We start from the raw sequence: 25199 nt of genomic DNA, 5'->3' as shown, positions 1-25199 counted from the left end.
TAGATGGATAACATGAATCCTATAATTTGGACAGTAATGAGTGAGGGGTGGTGAATTTAGATTGCACGGATAATTGACACAAGCAAAGCACTGATCAGGTGACGCAACAGGAGAAATTCAGACAATTCCTTTGCAAAGGAATTGTTATGACTCCAAAGGCTGGGGTTTGGTTTTTTTCCTTCCTTTCTTTACTGCTGCTGTGCTGCCCTCTGCTGGAGGCTAGAGAAACAACAAGAACCTGTCACCAACAGGACTCACATGAAGTCAATTATAAATCTATGTTATAGTCCAGGACATCACAGGATGGCTGAATGTACAATGATGGTTAAAACATTAAAGGTGAGAGGAAATTAATTAAAGAACAATAACCATGCAGATATCACTCACTTTACATAAATCCAGCGTCAGCTATGATGGCAGCTCACAGGGGAAATATTTGTACCAAATTATAGTTAAATTTAAGTGAGGAAAGAGCTGTTAGTTATCTTTTTTTACACACAAGCTTTTTCAGTGTTCCATATCTACTGCTATACGTTGTCTTATTTAACTCACTATTTTCCTTGGCTTCAAGGAGAGAATGGCCTCAGGCCATGTCAGAAAAAATGATGTGAGATTGCAGAGAGTCTCCCTGTGCTCACACTTCCACGCAGCATGAAAGCACTGACGGTGAATTCCCACCTCGAGTGCTTTCCGTCTCTGTGCACATTAAAATAATGCTAAGCCAAATGCTGTTTGGCTTCCTGAGGGAGTCAAACTGGTGAAGGATGGAGAGTCACATCATATCTCTCTTCACACCTCTCCTCTGTGGGAGAGGATTAGGGCCACATGGGAAAATGTTTTTGGAGGCAAATTAAAAAAAAAAGAAAAAAGAAAAAGGTGGAGATTTAGATCAGAATGCTGAGGGGGGGAAAAAGTCAGAATTCTGAGGTTATCATGATTCTGAGAAAATAGTTAAGATTGAAATTGGCATTCTGAGAAAAACAATATTCACAGATTATTGGAATTCTGAGATTAAAGTCAGACTTCTGAGATTAAAATTTTAAAGTCAGACTTCTGAGATTAAAATTTTAAAGTCAGACTTCTGAGATTAAAATTTTAAAGTCAGACTTCTGAGATTAATGTCCGGAATCTTAGATTAAAAACAGGATTCTGAGAGGGAAAGATGTCAGAATTCTGAGGGAAAAATGTCAGAATTCTGATATTAAAGTCAGACTTCTGAGAATAAAGTCAGGATTCTGAAGATAAATTCAGAATTATGTATCTGTATTTATTCATTTCCCAAAAAAAAGGGTTCATATGTGACCGTGTAATCCTCATACTACACCTACAGGGCAGACGGATTGTAAATCCCTGGTCATAAATGTAATCAACACTCTTTGAGGTGTCATTATCCTCTTAGTTTCATCAGTGAGGTGTGAATTAATGGCTCTCAGTGACTTCATCACGTTCTACCAAGTACATCGTTACAGTCATTATTAGCTCTAAATAAAAGAAAAACATTAACTCCAAGCCACAACAGCCACTGGGCTGTAAACCTTTAAAGACTTTTGGGGAACTTTTTTTTTTCTTCATCTGAGAGTTTTGGGAGGAGGGTGTGGGTCTGGAACGTCACTCCCTGTGAGCTGCAGTGAATGTGGACTTCCACAAACTTGAGTTATTGGAGTTGGTTTAGTCAGCGGGTCAGGGAGACTTTGGGAGCGGCGCGCGTTATAATATAACAATAACAACAACATATAATAATAACAGCAGCAGCAGAGTCTTTGTTCTATGTGAGGTTTATTTATTGTGGGGCGTTTGTTTGCAGCATGAAGAAGAGGCAGGGTGAGATGGACTGGCGCTGGAAAGTTTTCACACTGTTTTTAAACCTTTTAAACCACTGCACTCACGGGTCTCCCTCCACCTATGACTTGTTCCACGGGTCTGCGCACACTGGAGTGGTCCACAGACACAGTAATAGGTAAGCGACTGCAACTTTTGCCCGTTACTTTTTTGACCGAACAACTGGAACGTTTTGTGGAAACAAAGCAGTTTCTCCGTTTATTTAACTTCACGGTGAAGTGCTGCGCGCTTTTGTGTCCAAAACAAAAACAAAAACGCGATGGCTTCCAAGCTCCTCATTGACCGGGCTGGCCTCAGATCGGTGGAGATTTCGCCTCTAATGGTCATGGAGAGGTTTACTTCTTATGGTCATGAGTATCCAGCGTAACAACATCCACCGTGTGTCTTTATCAACCTGTGACTAAATTTGGCTCGAAGTTGCCAGTGTGGTCAAAGGTGATAAGGTCCAGATAAGCACTGGAATGTCAGCGATTGTTCCAGTCTCTCATTCTGACGAGAGACAATTACTGCATTTGTTGTCTGATAAAGTTAAATATGCCCCCCCTAAAAAAGATCACTAAGATCAGGGCCGGTTCAAGCCTTTTTAGGGCCCTGCTGAATTTGAGTTGGGGGTCCTCCCACCATCTCAGAGTAACTGGTGCATACCAGTTGTTTCTTTAACCTCACTGGACAGTAAAATCACAAATGTGGCGTATTCGTATTCTGAGCTTGAATCAAACAAATACACCAGTTTAATGACTTTGTTCTTTAAAAAAAATTGTATTTCTTTATTAGATTTCTTTAAAATGTTTGTTTTTTTCTCTCCACACACGACTGACCATGATGATGTTGTGCCTTGTAGGAATCAGAAACAGAGTCTATTTCATTGCCAAGTCTGTAACATACGATGGATTTGTGAATAAGAAAATAAGGAAGCAGGCTCAGGATCAATAAAGATTAAAGCCGATTGAATTTAGAAAGGCAATTACTGTACAATTTGAAGGCAATACGTTATTCAGTTAAAGCTTACTGATCTGCAGTGAAACATTTAGGATAGTTTATAGGCCGGGATTGCATATATTACCCATAAGTTATGTTTGTATAGGTGTATGATATAAAAAGAAAGGTTATTTGGTTGAGCAGTCCATTAGGCAAGGGCCTTTTTACATTTTTACAGCAGCCTGAATGGACAATATAGCCAGTATGTTTCTTTTCACGTTTAGCAGAAGCTTCTCCTTCTAGGGGGCGCCACAGCGGATCATCTTGCTCCGTTAGGGGTGGGAATCACAGGGTATACCTCACGATACGATACGCTATGCATGGTCCACGATACCAATAATATCGCAGTACAATAATTCTGTGACAGTCACATAGCGGTACATCACGATATCCGTCTAAGTGAAGAAAACAAAACGTCCATGAAAAGTTAAAAGTGCAGGATTTCTCTGTTTACTCACAACGTAGAGAACAAAGTGCATAAAGTCAATGTATTGAACGTGGATGGAGCATCTCTTAACGAGCGCCTTCATTTATTAAGTAAGATACCGATATTTGAATCTGGCATATGAATTCTCGTATTGCACGAGGAAGGATGAGGATATTTCCTTTGTGACCTCTTGTGTCCTCATGTTCACCTTTAAAAACATCCATGAACCCGGTCTTCCTCTTCTCCTCCTCCTCCATCTTCAACATCCTTTGTCCAATATAATCACTCTCTGTCGTCTGCACGTAACCAAACCATCTCAACCTTGTTGTTTTGATGCTACTACTTACTACTCAAATGAAGACTTATGACATCCTTTTTAATTATTACATACACCAGACCTTCATATATATATAGCATTTAGTATGAATACATGTGTATATGTCCAAGAGTTGCACGTATATACAGAGAAAAAACATTTAATGATTTGATATTTCCATTGCCACATTACTAAAAAGTCCTACAATCTGTTTTTGTGTTTGCTTAATATCTCCATACAGTCCTCATATATATATAGTCCATGTATCTTTGTTATTATTTCTGCCTCTCCTCCTCAGGAACTGGTGCGCCTATGTGGTGCACAAAAATGTGAGCTGTGCCGTGCAGGGGAGTGTGGAGAGCTTCCAGGAGCCCGTGGTGGGCCCCTGCCCAACATACCAGCCCAACTGCCAGCAACAAGTGACGTGAGCATCCGGGGAGTAAAGGGAAAGAGTTGAGGGTGCATGTTTAAAGAAAAAAGAAATGTATGAGGCAGACCGGAGTTCTGATACAAAATGTTTCTCTGAGGGGAGACCAGGAGGCGGAAATGTACACAGCGGCTGTAACTCAGTTTGCACAAAAACAAAAACAGCACAGGTTTTCATGGTGACTTTACAGCTCTTTAACACAAAAGCAAATATGATACGTAACTTTTCTTATACGGAGAGAAATATTGCAGGACTCTCCAAGTAACTAGCAGTAAATGACAAGGTGCATTTTCTAGTGTTGATGGACCAGTCACTGTATACTACAGTTTTTGTACCACCATTCGCCTATTCATCTCAGTGCAGCGCATTTTCTATCACACATCTTTCATACCCATTCACACGCTGCCGGTACAAGTGCCAGGAGCAATGTGAGGTTATGTGTCTTGCCCAAGGACACATAGGCAGCTGTCATGCACAAGTTTTTTATATAGCCTGAGTAATCCTGCTAAAAAGATGATTTACTCTTTAAAACGATGGTTTGCCTTTCCATTTTTCCCCCTCTGTTGAGTTATGTTTGACATTATATCTTTCGCTTCAGTCCCTCTTACAAACTCAGTGGTGGCAGAGTGAAATTTGGAGCCGGTGGGCATCAAAATATTGTGGCAGACAGGGTGCAGAGTCAGCACCTCGACTGCCGCAATAAAAACGAAAGAGATTAGTGTTTTCATCTGTGTGTCGTTATTCAGTCGTGCCACTGAGAGTCAGCACTGATAAACGCCCGTTGCTCTGTTGCAGAGTCATTTGACCTGAATGCTGATTGTATCATTCCAACTGCAGAATTAAAAAAAACACATGTTTTTTGACTAGTAGTAATGAGGCTTAACTGATGGGGAATCACTGCAGTCGCCCCAAGAATAAAAAGCTATAAAAGAGCTGCTCTGAACAATAGCATGTCTAACAACAGTACAAAAATGCGTGTTGTGCCAAAGACGTTAAACACATTTTTTGGCCAAACCAGGAATCACAATAGTTGAAATTCAATTGAACTCAATTTTCACACTGGAATCTGGAGTCCAGCCACGCAGTCTCCGTAAGAGTTTAAGTTTGCCTAATTTGTGGGAATGCGTCTTGTTCATTTGTTGCCTCAGGCAAAGGTATCTGCCAAATGAACAAAATCAAATCCAAATGTTGCTCGTACACGAGTGCTCGCTTCAAAATCACTCGTGACACAGTGAGAGATGAATTGTTAAAACGTCTCATTCATTCAGAATTATGTTTTTGGTTTTTTTTTCATTATTAATCAAAGTTTTCCACCCAGAGCAGATGTGCCTCTGAATGTATCTGCATATTTGTGCATTTTTAGTTTGAACCATTGTCAGTGTCGTCACCCACTGGTTCACAGCTGCTGACTCATAAGTAGTTAAAGGCGCCTCAATATAACAACATAACTCAGTGCAGCGATGTAGCTTTCATATGCGTTGTGAAAACACACTGGGGCTCTGATGACATTTAATCTGGAAAGCACATCAGAAAGAATCGAAATCGAAATTGTATGTGGGAGCTGCACCTCACACATGTGCTCAATCACTGTCCCTGCATTTCAACAACAGGCTGCTGCAACAGAGTTCTCAAAATACATTTGAAGTGTGTAATCCAAATATCTACAAGTGCATTATAAACTATTTTTGTCTTAGCGTAGTCCAAATGATACAGTAATGTCTGTATTTCCAACAGGACAGGCTTTGTCTTCCTTCCCTCTAAATTTAACCTATCTAAGCATCTAAACTATACTACTATAATATAATCCATACAATCCTACCTGTTTATTGTTCACACAATTGCTGGAGTCAATCCCAGCTGACATTGGGCAAAAGGTGGCGTAAACCCCGGACAGTTTGCCAACATATAGAGACAAACAACTACTTCACTCACACACTTAAAGCTACGCTCAATTATGTTGTTTTTTGGACATGTGGGAGGAAACCGGAGAGCCCTGAGAAAACCCCCCACACACACACAGGGAGAACATGCAAAGCCACGTGTGGCCCTAATATTACATTACGTACCGTAATACTTGATTTCTGTTAGCGGAAGTCTCTCCATGTGACAACTGTCGTCGCTAACTCTGTACAAGAAGATGCTGTGTTGCAGTATAAGATAGTTGACTTATATGTGGTTGATTAATGCAAACGCAAACGTATGGACATGAGCGACCGCGCTTTAGAGAAGATCCGTGGAAACGGATCGTTCTCAGGTCAAAGGAGTACATTTCCAAAATCTCTGTGTAAAAGTCTGAAGCGCTGCCAGTGAGAAAAAGGCACTTCAGATGTTTCCATTTTTCAGTGATGACATACTGTATTGGCCTCATACAGTATTACCTCACATCGAGATGAGATTTAGGTGCACATTGTTGATTGCAGCCAGACGTGAAACTGTTATAATCCCACAGGTTTTTAGTTTTTTTCCTTTTTTGATTTGTGAACCTTGGTAACAGAAAGGGCGACAGTTGGGAAATGTGCATAAATTATTGTTTCAGACATCAACTTTCCAGATGTTCTGCATGACCCCTGCCTTCAGGGATGTGATGTCATTTATTGTTTCTTTGCTGTTTGCCTTGGCCAGAAACTGAAAGCTTTCATGCACTTGGAACAATAGAGAAGCTCAAAAATGCCCCAAAAAGCAGATCTTTCAGTGACATGACTGCAGGAGTCAAAAAATTCCCAATTCTTATTATTGGAACAGTACGTTTTCTTAAAAAGACAAATGGTTTCAGTTAAAGTACGGACTTGAATTTCAGGTTCCTTAATTTCCAAGACTTTGAAAAACAAAAGTTATTGATTACCCTGCCTTATTTTACAGATATAAAACTCGCTTTCGACCCACCTACAAGATTGGCTACAAGACGTTCACTGAGTTAGAGTGGAGATGCTGTCCTGGTTACCAAGGTCTGGACTGTAAAGATGTGAAACCACCCACAGAACGACAAAGAGTGCAGGGAATACAGCCGTACCTCCCTACAAATCCCGGATATACAACCAGACACACACAGAGTGAGTCTCCATTATCTATCATGTGTTTGTCACAGTTGAAAACACAAAGTTACAGTCATTTGTGTGTATTTTTAAAAAAAAAAATGACTGAATGAATGAAATGATTTGTGATTGTAGGGCCAGAGCGCAGAGAGACGGGGCACCATGAGACGAGGCATGGAGGGCCAGATAAGGTCCGTCTTCTTGAAGGTGAAGTTCAGCGCCTCTCACAGACAGTCCTGGAACTTCAGTCTGCTCTGACAGGGTTGACTGCCAACCTCCGCACAGACCTGCAAGAAGACACTAAGAAGATGCTGGTCACACTCGTCAACAACATGCGCCCACCAGACAGCGCTATAACCACAGGCACTGAGGAGAGCGCAGCAGTGCTCGATGGTCATCAGGCCACCAGAAGTGGGCTTGCCGGAGATAAGGCCATAGAAAAAATAGTGGCCCGTTTGGATGATATAAGTATTGATCTGAAAAGTATGGATGAATCACTGGAAGACGTGAGAGGCAGCATGACAAGTCATGAGGGGCAGATACGTGTCCTGATGGATGCGTCTCAGGCTCAGACCCCAGCCCTGGCGGATTTTGATGTTGTACAGACCTATATTGATGGGAAATTTGAGAAGCTGAAGAAGGAGCTAGATGACAATGTGGAAGGACAGATGACCAAGCTACAAAGCTCATGCAATGACAAGATCCAGACCTACCATAAGAAATGCGACGAAAGCCATGACCAGATTTCGGTCACCCTGACCAAGCTGGTGGAATCTAAAGAGACTGACCTGAGAAAGGAGATCCGAGCGCTACGTGTGGATATGGTGGCTGCAGATGGACCGATAAGAACTCAAAGACAGACGGATCCAGCCAAACAAGAAGAGCATCAGGATGACCACAAAGAGCTGTGGCGTGAGATTGATCGCATTGCAGAGGCTCACCGCATCCTGAATGTGCGCATTGACAATGAACTGGCACACCTGTCCTCGTCTCGAGACGACAGTGATTTCAGCTTCCAATTTGAGGAGCTGGAGGCGCGTATGAATATCACTGAGCAAAACGCAGAGACCCATTGTTTCTACATTGAAGAGAAGCTGACCCGTATGATTGTTGAGGAAGTGGCGACACTTCGACAGTTCGTGGATGAGCGTCTGAACAACATGGAGGATCAGTTTACAAACACGCTGGTGGAAATGAGCAACAATTCATTCCCGGGGATGTTTGGTGACTCAATGGATGTCGTCCAGGCAGAGGTCAACAACAACAAGTTCCTTCTTCAAGGTTTGGATGATAAGATCAATGCTGTTGGAGAGTTGTGCTCTGCCGGATGCTCAGGCTCAGGGATTACTGTCGGAGAAGGAAGTTCTTTATCACCTACACCAAAAGCCTTAGAGATCATTTTGAAGGACCTGGTTCACTTTAGGAACGACTTGAATGTTCTTCACACAAATGTCAGTACCAACATGGACAAGATCAGGCAACTGGAGAAAAACGCTGAAAACCCTTCAGTCGGAAATGAAAGAGTTTCTCAGAAAATGGACGACTTCCAGAAAGGACTGTTTAATTTACAAGACAATGTGCTTGGTCTGTCCGGTGCTGTCACAGGGTTAAGTGACTCCTTGAGCAAATACCACCAGGACATGTCCAAAATAAACTCTACATGCTGTCATGCAGAGCAGAGTCACCTTGGTAGTCCAGCACAGGAAAACTGGGCATCAGTCATTGCAGGGCCCAGTAGTCATACTGATGACACCAAGGCTCAAATAGAAGAGCTGAGGAACAGGCTTCAGACACTCAGTGAACAGGTGACGTCTGAACTCGGCCAGTGTACACAGAACACTGACGGCATCGCTGCTGTGGATGGACGAGTGACCAGACTGGGAAAAGTGTGCGGAAGGTTAGACGGGGTTTCTGCCAACATCAAAGAGCTGAAAGATGGCCTCGAAAGACACGTCGGCGGTCTGCGGGACTGCGTCACCAGGATGAACGTAACCTGTGGAAATCATGGCGCAGACATAGTCGCACTGCGGAATTCCCTGCAGAAGTTCCAGGCGCAGCTGTCTGAGGTTGCCAAACATGTTTTGAAAGACGTCACTGCCAAAGAGCCAGGTGAGTTAAATGGTTTGGTGAATCATGAGTAGACCTCTTGGTCTCTTAGTGAGATAACGTGAGATTGTACGCATTTGACACACAGCAGAATGACCTTTGGATCCATAATAAATACCTTTGTCATGATAGAAATTGAAAGGGGAATGACAATGATAAAGTTATTTCCAGAGAAATCTTGATTTGATGCTGAGTTTGCTAGTGTAGTGTTACGATACTTAACTTTAACTCTTTTCTGAAAGGGTGCGTTGGATGTTCGGTACGTTGTATTAGAAGTAGTAGAATGGAACAGTTATAGCAGACTGCACACATCAGCTAGCACTTTTAGCTTCATTATGGGTTTGAAGTTATACTAAGTCAAGATTGTAATTTGATACAAACTACTGTATGGCACAAAGTCCATCAGGTATATCGTCTTCAGTGGATTCCCACAACACCACACTGCAGCAGTGAAATGCACTCAGAAGAAATGAGATGAAGATAAGCTAACTAAATACACAATCCCTATTCAGCGTCCATCATCACTTTCAATTCATCATGTCTGATTAACATCTGTGTAAACACAAACTCTTGCCGAAGATAATCCCTTATAATGCATTCTGCTTGCGTGGTTTACATGGAGGTTTGGAAGGAAAGACCGGGTCCAATGAATGGCCACAGGGTATTTCCCTGAGTGGGAGGACACAAGTTCACAGGGCCTGCTTTGCTTGCCTTGAGTGTGTCATTCAATCTATCCCTGCTGCAGGACGCAGAGGCCCACATTGGAAATTTCCTGTGACATGTGAGATTCATGTTGTCCTAAGAATTCCCCCGTTTTTTTTTAATGTGAATAATGGGACTAAATGTTGAATTTTTTACATGCCAAGCTCAGTTTATATTCCAGTCTGGCCCCCTCCTCGAACTGCTCCTCATAATTTACTTGCTCTGTTTCATGTCTCATTGCTCCCTTATGTAAATGTCAGAACACCCTGCAAACTATTGTCTTACCCACTCCCTTTATGAACACTTGTGTGAGGTCTTCTTTCTTGCACCATGATCTAGCTTTTTTTTTTTTTTTTACTAAAACCACATAAGTGCAACCTCAATACCCAGTCTCCCAGCGCACACACAAACACGCAGTCTCATACACAATGCACCTCCCACCCTCGTCTCTTTCTCCTAAACACGTACACATACCAACCTCCAGAGATTCCCGTAGGGTGACCTCAGCCTGATGTGTGGAGTCTGGTCCTCATTACGGGCCCTGACTCACTGCTGGAGCCAGTCTTGATGGAGAGGGGAGAAGCAGACCTCCACACCCAAGACCAGATGCCTTGACTACCCTCAGCTGTGATGTCATGGCTGGGGCCCCATCACCGGTGCCTCCCTTTCTTAAACCACCATCCAAAACAATAGTGTGATAGGGAGCTGAGGGGAGATGGAAGGTGGGCAGATTAAGGGTTATGGCGTAGAGACAGAGTTTGTTTTCTATATCCATTTCCCCATTAGCCAAATATGGCCTGTTATTTCCAAACTGTGATATTCAGTTTCATTACCGTACATGGAACACCACACTGCACTTTCAGCCCAGCAGTAAATCACAAAGGACTGTGCGTGCTGCAGCATGATTGTGAAGCGTGTTTGCCAAGGAGCTCACATGATTGTTATTGTTTATACAGCGTAATATCTGTTAATTTTCTATAGTGATTAAAAAAAATGGAGTGACATGTTGGTAAATGCACAACAAGTATGAAGTGATTACCAGCTGTTGGTGAAGTAAGCATAAGATTGGAAACAGGTGGGCTGAAGTTCACGATAGCTGTGTTTCCACCGAGTGGAACAGTTCAGTTTGGTGTGGTACGGTCTGTATTTTTTGTGTTTCCGTTAGGAATAGTACCAAAATAACCATTTTTAATTTAAACCCTTCCCTTTGGCGTACCAGAGTAAAATGTTATGGTACTGTCTGGGTGGAGCTTGACTGGGTCCACCCACTCCCTTGCGACCAGTGTTTCTTCAACGCCCTCAGTCTCTTCTCATACAAAGCTTGACGTCTTGTTGACAAACCAAGCAGGAAAAAATGTCTTGTCTGCTGTGTTCAGCGTACTTAACACATTGGGCCCTATTTATTAAAGGCTGTATAGTGCTTTGCCACCATCTATTAGACGGCACAGAATACGGAAATGTGCCGACATTCAAATTCAACCTGCATTTTACTGATGAGGAAGAGCAGGAGGAGGAGGACTCTGTGTGTTTAACAAGCAGAGTGGAGGCACATGGTAAAATCCACCTATACAACGTGGGTGCTGGGTGTGAAAAATGACAACTGTGTCAGTTAAAAACAACAATCGTGCTGTGCAGCGTGCTGCTACGCGCTGGGTGTAATGTTGGGATCAGACTACTCGGATTCAGGCCGATTTTCAAGCGATCCGGTTGTGACCGACTCATTCCCAGCACCAGACCCGATTATGAAAGTCATGAACAATGAACGGATGTGTCCTGTAACAGAGTTAGAGTCTAACACATGTTTGAATTCTTTCTATTTTCCTCTCCTACGACATGCTCGTAGACATTAGCCAATAGGATAACAGAGTGCTCTGACTCAGCGTAACATACAAACACCGCTGCAATATCCATGAGCATCACCCGCAACACTTCCGTAGCCACGATTGACAACTTCTGTCCCCCGCTTCCATGATGACCTATGACCTATGAACTTGCGATCAGGTCAGGGTCATCACTGTAGTGTTGCCAGCCCCCAGAACAAGACATGGCAAGAATCTGTACCCCATAATCTGACATGGTAACCATTGTGAAAACACAAAAATATTGTGTAGGCATAGGCAGTCATTACATGTACTTAAACGTTCTGTGTCAGTTTTGCTCCTCGTCTTTTAAGGTATAAGATGTGAATTCATTACCTCTGGATGAAGGCCAGACATTTCTGTTTTTAAATGTCTGTAACTTGCAAGGAAATACAGGGTTCATACACCTTTTCCAAGGCCAAATTCAAGGCCTATTTACACATGTTTCCAGTACCTCTCAGCTGTGGTTGATTAGATAATTACCATGCAAATACATACGCATTCAAACGGTTTATTTTACTTTTCAAATAACAGTAATAGAATGCTAAAAACAACCAAAATCATATCTAAAAGTCACTTTTCATTTAGGTGTGAGTGTGAATGCTTCTCGTCTGTGAGTGTTAGGTGTTGACCGGTCCAGGGTGTGGACAGGCTCCAGCCCCCCTTGTGAGGTCTCTCATGTGGAGGAAGACAATGAGTGAGAGTGTCTAACTCTGGCTAACCTAACAATACTAAGAAAAAGGGATTTAGGAAAAGATAGATTTACACTGTCCAATGGTAACAAAATACACTTGACAGTAAAAAACAAAAATTGACAGTGACTTCTTGGAGTGTCTGCTGGCTGTGTAGCAACTGAATACTTTGGCGCACATCTCACAGTCAAATGAGACCTGTTTTTTTTTTTTTTTGTTCAATTTTAAAGGTGCACTACTTTATGCTAAGCTAAGTTAGCCAGCGACTGGCGATAGCTTCCTCTTTACCATAATGAGCGTGGTTTCAATCCAAGCCTTGGCAGGAAAGCCAGTATGCATAGTTCCCAAACTGTGCCCACATGCATCTTAAATCTCATGAGAAAGGAAGTCGAGCTATGTGGTTGAGGATTTTATGTTTTCCTCAAGTTTTTTGGAGGGAGAGAAAAATAGTCTAAATACAGATATAAACGTCCACAAAAAATCCCAGTCCTGTGGGTGTGGTGGTGGTTGTTGAGAGCCTACTGAAATGTTTCCTCTCCGCATCTGAGCTCATATTCTCCACACGGTCATATGAAGACCCTGAGGAGGCTGCAAACAGATGAGGTGCTGTAATAATATTACAGGAAGATTAACCGAATAGCTTTGCCCTTACTCAATGTGGGCGCTGAATGGAATTGTGGGACTTCAGCTGCAGAATGCTGGCATTGCCTTGCCCTCAGCAGCTGCTCCAGTGGAGTTCCACTACAACCACGCCACAACATGCGTGTGCGTGTGTGTGTGCGCACGCATTTGTCTTCAGCCGTCGTCGTTCCTTGCAGGAGATGGTATTAAGCAGCGCTGACGCTGTTGTAGTCCCACACTGATGCATTCTGTTAATTTGAAGTTACAAAATAGGTTTTTTTTAATGTCTTGACTGCGTGATGGTTTTAGGAAATGTAGAAATGTAGAAAGAGGGGCTTGAAAATGCTGCTCCCTTTTCAGACAGTGACTAATCAGCTTTCTGTTGCTGGATTTTCTCATTTGATTCTCAAAATGTTTTTTTTCCCTCCTCCTCCTTTACTTGGAGGTGATCCCAGTTCAGCTCAAATCACTTATTCCCTCCTCCTCCTCCTCATTCTCTCTGCCTTATCTCTGAATTGCTGTCTCTTTACTCCCTCATTGCTCTCTCCTTCTGTTCAATCTCTTTCCATCCAAATTGTCCTTCCAAAAATGCCAGAGGACTTGTCTTTCTCCTCCTCCTCCTCCACCCTGTCCTGTTAGTATCGACAGAGCAGACCACCAGAAACCACACACACACTCACACACACACACAAAAAGCAGTTTTATTAAAGCAGGGATAAAATGGATGCTTTGATTTCACGGATCAATGCCTTGCAGTTGATCATCTTGACTGGTATTGGTGAGACAGGAAGTAAGATTAATCGTCTGCCGTGACGGGGGAATACGAGGAAAAACAAGACATCAAAGGACTTTTTGAAGTCAAAGTGGGAAAGTAAGGAAAATTGTATTCAACACTGCCACACATACACACACACTCACATGCGCACACACACACACACACCCGCTGCAAATATTGAGTGAGCCCCTAGAATTTTGTGGGGGCGCTTTGACTGCAACAGCAAACCCCGAGAGACCTCTGTGAAGCTGCGAGCCGAGGTGTTTCCATCTCTGACCGAGTGAAAGCCATCTGTAAGTCTTCAGGGGAGAATGGAGCCAGTTACACAATGGGAGTTCCCGAGGTCTGCCATGTAGAGCACAGTTTAAACCCCCCCTCATTAATATTATCACTGCATGGAGGAAAATGGGGTGGAGGAGGAGGAGGATGAAATTGTGTCCATGTGCATATGTAGAGAAGAGGGGAAAAAAAGGGGGAGAACGTACAGTATACGTCTGACTCTGGGGTGATGCATCGTTGCGTGTAAACCCCCCCACCCACACACACACCCTGCTCTGTCGGCGCCCCGTGACACCATTTTCCATGGCGTGTTCAGCTTGTCTGCCGTGATATTCCTTAAAGCTTTGGCACACTGAAAATTCACTTACTGTCAGTGTCACCCGAATTTGTTGAAGCTCCAGTGACTCAAGCATCCCTCCCCTCCCCTGCAGTCTCTCAATCTGTTTGCGAGCAATAACATCTGGTTCTGGTGAGTCTATCGGTTGCACCAGCACTCTTGTGTATGTGTGTTTTTTGTGTTCAGCTCTGTGGTCACCCCCTTAGTGAGACTATAGTAGTGAGACACGGGCTCATGGGAAATATGCACTCAGGCAACTGGCATCCTGACGGAGGCACTGGGAGGAAATGAAGAAGAGATTTCTGATTATCAAAGTAGAGCATGATTGCTGGCTTTAATTTGTTTTTGATTATACATGTGGTTTCTGAGTAGCTTGATCTATCACTTGCAGTAAGACGGGAGACTTTGGTTGCTAATGTTTTATTTAATAAGAACAAAGTGTCTAATTGCTTCCATGATCCAGAGTAACAGGAAGACTCTAATGTAATTTCATTAATTTCAGTTGGTTTTTGAATCGATTACGCTGCCGTGAGTGCCCTTGGTTATGGACACAGCTTATGATAATTAGGTAATTTAGTTTAGTTTAAACCAAGATCTCGGAAAAAAGGGGTTATAAAATAAGTGTGAATGTTTGCGCTTGATACAAAAAGTGTGCACGGGCTCGTACATCCAGCTTCAATTATCACTGGGTACTGGGAAGGATCAACAAAACAGGAAGTAGTAAAAAAAACACGCACACACTTCTTCAGACAAAGAGAAATGCAGCATTTGTGCCTTAAAAAATACATTTTTACTACTACATTTTGCAACTTGCTACTTTTTCCCATTGGGTTTCACACTTTATAATTGTTTTTACAGTATTATGTTTGAAAGAAATGGCTCCATTTGTTCAATATCTTTGGTTTATTTATTCATATCTAGTTGAGATTATCCTAGTTTTCATGATTTATATTTAGATTTTTATCTGTAAGGGAGAGTCATGTGACGTGACCTGTCATGTGACATGGTACAGGCGAACACAATGGGTCTGTCCTGCTTCTCTCTATCATGGACCGGCTAATAGCACGTTTTCCTGGGTGAACAAACTGGTGTTCTAGTCGCCCGGTGACTCTCAGCTAAATACAACACTGATGTAAAACAGTTCAGTTCAGTGATTCAAGTTCATCTTAAAGGAATACTTGCATTTAGCGTTGTATTACTAGAACAGGGGTTGCATTTTTGAAAAATGGTGCTTCCCAACCTCAGTTTCCCCTAAGTTGAGAAACATCTTGACACTTGGTCCTGTTAGCGTAGCTGTCAGCAAAGATGGCGGACACTGTTTACATTCTGGGAATGAGGTCCCGTCCCCCTACCAGTGTGTCTTAAACGTGCAGAGTTAGCGTTGTATTTTCAAGGCTCGGACCAAGTGTCACTGGTGGGCATGTGAAGTATTCCTTTAACAGGTCAATTTGATGCTTATCTCATGAAGGAGGATTTGACACTTGGAGTGTTTGCTTGGTATTCGGCATATTGCTACACTGCTTGGAAAGCACATGTGAAAAGTAAACACCAGCTTGAAGTCATAAACAGATGATTATAGTGGCTGGTATATTAGTATGGTACAGGACAAACTGTTCAAATGAGTCAACTTCCAAAAGTTTGAATCCAGATGTGAATGGAGAAATGAGGGATTACTGGATTTGTGTGGGTAACCCTTATTATCATTCAACCCACACCATACTTTATCATAGCGCAGTAGTTGCCATTGTCAGAATTGTCAAAGTATGAGCTAAAGGCACTAAGGTTTGTGCTGGGAGTGACATTGGGTGTACAGAATCAGGAATGAGCGTGTTAGTGTGACAGCACAGCCGAGGGAGGTGGAGGAGCTATTGACACGTTCTAAGAAGACATGCGCTGAGTACGTTGGGAGGAGAATGTTGAGTAACTTCTTCTTAAGCCCTTGTCATTTTCCTCATGTCGAGCGCAGCTGCTTTAAGAGAAGTTACATGGGTGTGCAGAGACAACAAACATCTGCCATGGCAACCCCCTAATTTGGAGCAGTCACTAACAGAAGAAGTTACCATTGTCCAAATACATATAACAGCATGCAGCCCATCTTTTATCTATTAGTCAATAAAGTACAGATGTCCCTTTTTGTGATTCCAGAAATCTGAATCGGTGTGTTGACACTGAGCACGATTAAAGGACATGCAAGAAATCACAAAATGATCCAGCAGCTGGGTCCAGGGTTAACACAGTTTACAGCCCTGCACTAAATCAGCAGGTGTTTCAGCTGAGGAGAGTACTTTTTTTTTTTTTTTTGCAGTATTTATTTTGCTGTGTTTAGATCGAGTGTCACTCATTCTGGCGCTGCACACAGGAAGTGATTTGTTCCTTGTCAAAACAGACAGAGGCAATGAAAACACAAATGTTTGTCTGTTTGATGTTGTAAATTATTCCTGCTCTACTACTGTATACACACAAACGCTCCCTCAGAGCTCTGGCAAACATCTTTACTGTTTGTAAAGACCAAACAGAAGCAGAACAATAACTTTATCAACAACAACAAAAACACCTGAAAGTTACTAAGTGCAGCTTTAATATTCTCTATAACAGCTTCTCGACATGTGTTGTTGTTTGTATTCTTTGAGAACTTTGCCACAGAGCGGATCATTCAGAGCCAGAACAGACTGTAAAAGCATTTGCAATGAGTGGAAATGTTCTTAATGGAAGTGTCTCTGGCTGAATGTGGCACTGCTGTAATCCCGTTACACGGCGGGCTCCAGTGATGCCCACTCTCAACCACAGGGTTGAAATATGTGTCCAAAAAAAAAAACCAAACAACTAAGCCATTAAATCCCTTCACTGAATCTTAAATACAGCGTGACACAAATCTGTATGACACCTGGTTGTCAAACAGGTTTTTATTTGTCCCTCAGACACCGTGCCAGCATCTGTATGCTGACCCAAGGCTCCGGGGACGTCTGTGGCCTCAGGGGGTCTGGCAGGCAGCCAGTTTCCGTTCAGATGGTTCTCATTGCCGACGACTCACACCTCCTGCATGCTTTGCTTTTGTGAAGGGGAAATAACGGCGGTGGAGCGGAGCAAGCCGGGGTCATATCATCAGGATACGAGTCGTTAAGCAGATTTCACAGGAGAGGGAAGGGATATTGTTGACTGCGAGAGAGGAAGTGGGATTTTGTAAACAAAAGCTATTTGTGCTTTTAGAGATGAGGCATTTTCAACAACCTCCAACTGGTGAAATGGTACGAGGTGAAAGAAAGTTTGATTTGACTGATGTTTAAACCCCGTTTATGTGGTTCCAGAGTTAATGATACACTATCTTGCCACTCTCTTTCTTTTCTGTTTGACTTTTCTAGGAATGACCTTAAGGCCAGACAGGCCGGCCTCTTTGCCAGACACAACTCAGACCAGAACCAGAATAAAACAAATCCAGATCCCTATAATCATCCCACCGCCGCCATCCAGCCCCAGGCAGCCGTACAATCCCAGCAAGCCAGTGCAGCCCAGCACGCACACAATCAAGATTGGCTCACCGATGCAGCCGTCCAGCCCGCAACAGCCAGGTCAACCCACTCTGCCGCTGGTTCCCATGAGGCCGGTGGTGGAGACTGGCGAGGCGGGACCTCCAGGTTACGTGCGCAGGGTGACTGTGCGCAGAGGATCCGAGCACTCGCCCAGCGCGCCGTTCACAGGATTCGCTGGAGCGCCAGGTGAGCCCCAATGTTTATAGTGACCTTCAACTGTTCCACTCCACATTCCCGCTGCAGCTGAACACACTCTACTGTGGATGGTTTTTTCTAATAGGTAACATTCATCTTCCGTTATCATCCGTCTTTGTGAGAACCAAACCCTGAGGATTTATGGCACAAAACTGAAATTGGCAAAGCTTAAAAGTGTAGCCTGCAAATTACAGTGAAAATACCAACAGCAGTTAGAAGGACGTCTGTTTTGATTGTCAGATGGGTCTTACAGATGGTTCCAGAACTGTAATTCTTCTTTTTTTTTTTTTTGAGTAACTTAGTACGTTCACTTCTCATAGACATACTTCAATTTGTTCACCTTAACATTTCCAAATGACTGTTCTGCAACTTGGGATATTTAAAAGATGAACATATACATAACAATACAGAAATAAATAAGAATATATACAAAAACATGACAGAAGATGAACAGATCCTGCAGGAGTTAACGAGTCCAACTTCTACCTAGATAATGTTATTAGTTATTAGACCTACGTTACATTTATCCGTATCCTGTATTTAAGATTCTATAAAGTATCTAAAAAGTATTTTACCAGAAAATGATGATGACATTTACTGTACTTAAGTATTGAAGGATTTCTATATTTTCTGATAGAAAATAGACTTCAGCTTAAGAGGTAAAAGTATTTAAAAAGGGAGCAGTTAGAACTGAGTGATGGTAGCTCAGTGGTCGAGCGAGTTGTCTCTCAACTGAAAAGGCACAAGTTCTTTTCCCGGCTCTGCCAGTTTATATGTGTCCTTGGTCAAAAACTTAACCCTGCATTGCTCCTGACGGCTGTGCCAGCCAGCAGTGTGTGAATGAGTCTGACAGAAGACTTGCTGTATGAATGGGTGAATGGTAAAACTGTAGTGTAAATCAAGATTAAAAAAGCGCTGTATAAATACAGACCATTTCCCAACTCTACTGATTTTATCTGGTAGTAACAAAGATAGTTCTGGGGAAATGTATTGGAGTAAAAGTTGTAAGAAATATAAATAAAGTACTGATTCTCTACTTAAGTACAATAACTTCATTACATTACAACACTGCTTGAATATCGTCTATGATGGCCAACCATTGTCTGCGAGTACAGTACAATACTTCACATAGAACAGAATGTATCTGTCCATCGCGCTTTAATCAAATATTTTATACTCTTTATTTAAAACGATAATATAGTTTCTAAATAATCTGTGACAATCTGTCATCGCCAGCGGTAGAAGACGGATGGATGGATACCGGAAAGCAGAGAAATAGAGCTTTGCGCCAATATACTTGTCATTACGGAACGGCCGTCCGATAACAGACAAGATTCAGCAACGCGCCACACATTTGTGACGTCAGTTTATTCCTAAACGGTTGAATAACCAGATTATTAAGAGAGATTATGCAAAAGTGAACTTTATTGTTGAATGTTGAACATTTTCTGACAATGCTACAGCCATAAAATCAACATAAATCCGGGCAGCCTCATTATGTCAGTGGTCATTAGAGGGTTAAACAAACGTGTGTTACGTTCAAAACCGCAGCCAAATGAGATGCTAGGCTGTCACAGTGCTCCACAGTGACTTTATCCCGCACTGCACACAGTTTGTGATTTGTTTAAGATCACTAACTGTAAAAGTGAGTGACTGAAAACACAAAGTCATTCTGCAGTTTCCCCATTGTAACACTAATGCATGTTATGCTAATAGTCATACATACTTCATATTTAAAACATCATTTCTCAAAGCCATATTCTTTTTCAGACAATAAATATGTTTAAATAATCTAATCCTCTAAATAATCTCAGTAATGTTTTTGCCTCTTACCTAGAAATGTAATGACTGCCAATAAAACAATATAAAAACACTAACAATCATAAAAAATGTAAGCTCTGTTGCTAGTGTTAGTTATTAGCTGAGAATTCCAAACAGGAACCGTCCTATCAAGGAATAATATGTGCTGAATAAAAACACAGTCTAACTGCAGTGTGTATGAATGAATCCATCGTCGCTGCAGTTACAACAGGCGCAATTTATGACTCTGACATGACAGTGCGTCTGGCACTGAACTGGTGCCGCTGTGACAGTGCTGCCACATGTGTTCATAAAGTCATTTCAGATAATCATGGTGTCATCTGAACGACTCAGGAACAACAACATTTGGAGCAAAGCCTGTGTTTGTTTTGTTCTTTTCAGCCATTTTCACACATGGAAACCATAGCGAGGGATTCATTCCCTTTGTTTGTTGTAATCAACACAAGAATTCTGCAGAGAAAAATGCCTTTAAACAGGCTCCAACTCAGACTGGATGAATGAGGCTACAGATAGTCCCAGATTGATTCCGTTCTGGCTTTAATTATCTACACCACATATATTGTTGGATGATTGTAGAAAACAACAAACAAGAAAATAGGCTTTGCTGTAGTTTTCGCATGTTTTGGCTGCAGGGTATCAGAGACCTTATTGTGCTGTTTATGTTCATTGATGTTGGAGGATTGTATGTTACTCATTCATTCATAAAAAAAACAAAACACATCAGGTCTTGGTGCACAGCAGACTCTCCCAAACTTAAGGCCCCTAAAAATGTAACTTTCAAAGCTAACGCCCAGATTCCAACATCAGCAAGAACACAGCACAGCAGTGAAGTAAACAATCTACTGTATTTTAGGTCTGCAACAATTAATCAAATACTAAATTAATCAGCAACTATTTTGATAATTGGTTTCAGTGTTGTTGGGTTTTTTCCTGGTTTTTCAGCTTTTTAAATGCAAATTCTTTCTGGTTTCTTTGCTCCATAAAACATTACAAACAACAAATCGATTAATGCAGAAAATAATCCACAGATTAATGGGAGTACCAAACTAATTGTTAGTTGCAGCCCTAATCTCAACATTGACCAGAATTATTGTGAGTACCATTATGAAGAAGCCCTATATCGTTGTTTACATATCAAAGAGACATCATATTTATTAAGATTTTTCCTCACCAGTTTAATGAATTTGCTAAATGTTTTTATGGACTCGGCAAATTGAATTATTTTTGTTTGAGGTCCACTTGCGATACCACTAAGGCCCACCAGTGGGCCGCAGCCCACATTTTAGAAAACACTGGTGTAGAGTCATTAATACATTTGCTTCCATTAACCCTTTTAAACATTAGTGACGATGTCTGCATCATCTTTGTTTCTTGAGTTTGTAGTTTTTATATGAATGAACTGTAAAAATCCAAATAAACCTCATTTAAGAAGGTATTTAGAGCATAAATAAGCCCACTCTTCTGAAGCTAACTGTGCCTAATGTCTGATTTAATAACAAAATAATAATAATAAAAAAAAGGGACAAGAAGTGGGCTGAGAGTTTATAAAAGGGGGAGGGGCCTGGGACAATGAGTATTGTGTTTTTGATTAGAGAAGAGGGTGATGAAAGAGTGTACAAGTGATGCAAGTGCAGAAAAATGCTGTGTTAATACCAAATGGCTCGGCGCAGGATTTTTGTGCAACATCGACAGCCGGCGTCATCGGCTTCAACCGCCGGCGCTGACTTCTTTGCTGACCATTGGTCACGCTCTCTCCTTTCTGTTTTTGTCCTCGTACCTATAGCGACTTGTGTCGTAGAGCTCCAGGTGCCCACACAGAAATCTGGAGAATCTCAACACTATTTCGATTTCAAGTTGTTAGCGTTCGCGTTGTTAGCACATTTCGCCCCGTTAGCAAATTTCGTGCCGTTAGCATGCATGCATCGATATTTATCACAGCATGTAAGATTTCAATAGTAAAGTGTGAATATGTGCACCTGGATCAGTGAACAACATTACCAGATAATCATATATTCACTGGTTTACACCTGAGAAAGTGGTTTAGGGGTTTTAGTTACACTTACATAAAACTGAAATGATGGTGTAGAACATAATGTGTCTTTGGGGAAATACCCTCAGTGTATTGTACCGTTATGTTCAGATGGAAAACCAAACAGCTCCCTCTGGCAAACCTGTCTCTTCACACAATTACGACATGATGTGTTTCTCATCTGTCTCGTTCGCAGGCTACCCTCCTCTGCAGCCGGTGTCTTTCAAGCCCCAATCAAGCAGCCGCAGAGGTATTGTAGCAGTTCATTACCGACTTACATCGCATTGCATCTGAAGACTCAGGCATTCCGCCACAGCAATGTAAAACAAACTAGAACAAAAAATGCAAAAGCTGTGAATGATTTGTAGCTTTAGAGTTTGAGCGAGGGAGAACTGGATGTGTTTGGGAGAGGAGATGTGGGTGGACAGTGGAAGTGTGGGCACAAGGCAGAAAGTTTTTTTCCCTGGGCAGCAAAGAAAACATCTCATTTAGCCATGAAAGACATTGTACTTTTGAAATGGATAATGTCTGTGGTTAAATTTACACATAACAAGAATATTAATTTACACATAACGAGAGGCTCAATCAATGAAGCCGCTATAAATACCTGAGGTGTCGTCTCTTCAGCTCACAGCCTTGTCAGTGGGGATTTAACGCGTTCCTTATTTGTGCCTTGTAGTTCCTATAGCAGCAAAGGTGCCGTGGAATCCTTTGCATCAAGCTCCTGTTGAAGCAGCAGGTAAGACCTCATCTCTTTGTGTCTCATACACCTGGAACTGCATGGAAAGATCAACAGAAGTATCATTGTGAAGAATATTAAGAAGAATATTAAAGTGGGACACTGACTTACATTGGGTTTTTTTTTTTCTCTCTCCAGTGTCAGTGGACAACAGTGCCTTCGCAGATCCGTTCTCCTTCTCCGCTGGCCTCACACAGCAGCCCTTCTCTGGAGATTTTGGAGTCATTCGCTTCAACAGGGTTCTCGTCAACGATGGAAGCCACTACGATCCCCACACAGGTCACACAAACGTTTCATATCATGTTTAAAAGTCACGATGACGATGTACATACAGACTTAACCGAGTGTGGTCTGTCATTAAAATTACAACCAAGAGACGGCATTTTTACGTCTTTAAGTGTAAGTAAAGACGTAAAAATGTGACATCTAACGGTGAGACTGCAGACTGCATTTACCGTGCACGCATAGGCCTTCACACTCCACAAAGTTTGAATAGTATGCTAAGTACACATTCTATAGAGGTATAAAATAAAGAATTCAACTTCTTAAATGTGAATATTTCCTGGTTTCTTTGCTCCATATAACAAAGAAATCATTAAAACTGAAAATGTTTGGTTTGTGGACAAGAAAAACCATTTGAATTTCTGATCAACATGTTATGACATTTTATGGACCAAACGATTTTCCCAATTAATGATGATGAAATGAGTTGTTAGTTGCAGCCTTACAGATATTACACACTTAAGCAAACCTGTTCATGGGCAGTCTATCCAATATTCCTAAATGTTACACATTGGAGCTTTAATGTATAATGAATACACGTTTTATTTACCAAATTGTTGGTTTGAAATAACTCATCTGATAGCATCAATATTCTGAAATGCTTTTATCCTTCACTTTAGAATCATCAGCAGTTCTTTTACCATTTGGTGTTGTTTTTATTTGCATTTTTACCCATTTTACAGATATATATGTCTATAAAATAGATACTTCCATGTCTGTACGACTAGGGTGGTGGTGAGCTGCTGGAAACTCACATTTATTTATGGGATTAACAGAGTTTCTATCAATCAATGAAAAATGTGTCACACGTGTGGGAATGATATCACAGCACTTATGATTCAGGCTCCATCTACAGTACAACTGTGGCTGAGCCTACATTTCAACATTCTGTCTTTAGGATGTGATTCTCTGACATGTTTTGAAGAATATAGAACGCAGAAGAAACACATGTTCAAGCAGCAGTGTCATCATCTATTCCTTCCTCCCACAGGGATCTTTACTGTACCGCTTGACGGCCGGTACCTGGTTTCAGGTCTCCTCACGGCAAAACACGGTGACCACATAGAAGCCGTCCTGTCTGTGTCCAACCGCAGTGTGCAGAAGCTGCAGAGCTCGTCGGGGACGGTTGCCGGTGAACACCGGGGCTCAGCGAGCGGCACCTGCAGCTGCGGCGGCTCAGTGTCCTTCAGTCTGGTGCTGCCCCTGAGGAAAGGTGACCGCGTGAGTCTGGTCAGGACCAGAGGCCAGCTGGCCACCACTGAGGCCAGGGAGATCCTCTCCACCTACAGCGCCCTCTACCTGTATTCACAGCAGGCCAAGAGATAGCTGGAGCTCACGTTGACTCTGAGAGCAAGGACTGGTTTTATTTCCCAGACATTTGGACTGGACGAGAGGCTGAAGAAAAGCCGTAGTTTTCCGACTGACTTGCTGTGATGCAGTTATTTACAAAAACGCAGTGCCACGGTGTGAAGATTCCCAAGTTATGAATTCAGTTAAAAAAAAGAAGAAAAAAGTCATTACATTGCCTTTTGTACACCACTTTTCCTAAAGATACCTGAATATAAGAGGTAGGATTTGTTCCTAATATATTTGATTATCAAGTTGACTTTTTTTTTTTAAATCTATTGTGAATGTCTTGTGTAAAAGTGTTTATAAATTAACATTAAAATTCATAAAATGAATTTTTTATTATATAAAAACTTGTGGTGACAGCATTAGTGGAGTACAGTGAGCAGTAACCTATGGGGGCTGTAACGATTATTGAATTCATCGATTATTAAATGAATCGTCAACCATTTTGATAACGGATTCGAGTGTTTGACTGAAGGTTTCTTTGCTCCATATGACAAAGAAATCATCACAAAACTGAATCGTTTGGACTTTGGAGAACATCGTTATTTAATATTTTCTGTACTCGATTCATTGAGGAAATAATCCGACAGATTACTCGATGAAAATAATCGTTAGTTGCAGCCCTACTAAAGTTAGGATAAAAAAATTCAGGTCATTACCTAAAGTTCCGCAGCATCAAATTCAGCCACTTTGCTGACATTTCTTTTTAACAAAAGTTGGAGAAAATAAACAAACAATAGTGTCATATTCCACTTTTGTGTTACTCAATAATTTGTCTCAAAATCTGGAACAACCTGAGGGATCTGTGATGGGTGAGCTCTTCACTCTGACTGGAGACACACAAAAAAAGTGCAGCACACAAG

At 41.9% G+C, this 25199-nt stretch overlaps 1 protein-coding gene across 1 annotated transcript; it reads left to right on the top strand.

Moving 5' to 3' along the window:
• Positions 1–1648: 1648 nt before the first annotated feature.
• emilin2a (elastin microfibril interfacer 2a) lies at positions 1649–25083 on the top strand. The gene is made up of 9 exons (XM_044023490.1): positions 1649–1957; positions 3859–3984; positions 6847–7037; positions 7155–9128; positions 17750–18103; positions 22159–22212; positions 22642–22701; positions 22840–22980; positions 23975–25083. Exons 1-9 carry the CDS (start codon positions 1806–1808, stop codon positions 24307–24309), a joined length of 3387 nt encoding a protein of 1128 aa, XP_043879425.1. The 5' UTR covers positions 1649–1805; the 3' UTR covers positions 24310–25083.
• The last annotated feature ends 116 nt before the right edge of the window (positions 25084–25199 follow it).

This window comes from Solea senegalensis, linkage group LG1, assembly GCF_019176455.1.
Source record: "Solea senegalensis isolate Sse05_10M linkage group LG1, IFAPA_SoseM_1, whole genome shotgun sequence".
In the NCBI taxonomy this organism is placed as follows: domain Eukaryota; kingdom Metazoa; phylum Chordata; class Actinopteri; order Pleuronectiformes; family Soleidae; genus Solea; species Solea senegalensis.
Note: the sequence above shows the minus strand (reverse complement) of the source record. Positions and strands in the feature narration are given on the sequence as shown.

Excerpts from the sequence above, each read along its gene's own strand:
- emilin2a (XM_044023490.1), top strand. The coding sequence starts at position 1,806 with ATGAAGAAGAGGCAGGGTGAGATGGACTGGCGCTGGAAAGTTTTCACA. Across the intron at positions 9,129-17,749 it reads CGTCACTGCCAAAGAGCCAG|GAATGACCTTAAGGCCAGAC; the intron begins GTGAGTTAAATG and ends TGACTTTTCTAG. Across the intron at positions 22,213-22,641 it reads CCAATCAAGCAGCCGCAGAG|TTCCTATAGCAGCAAAGGTG; the intron begins GTATTGTAGCAG and ends TGTGCCTTGTAG.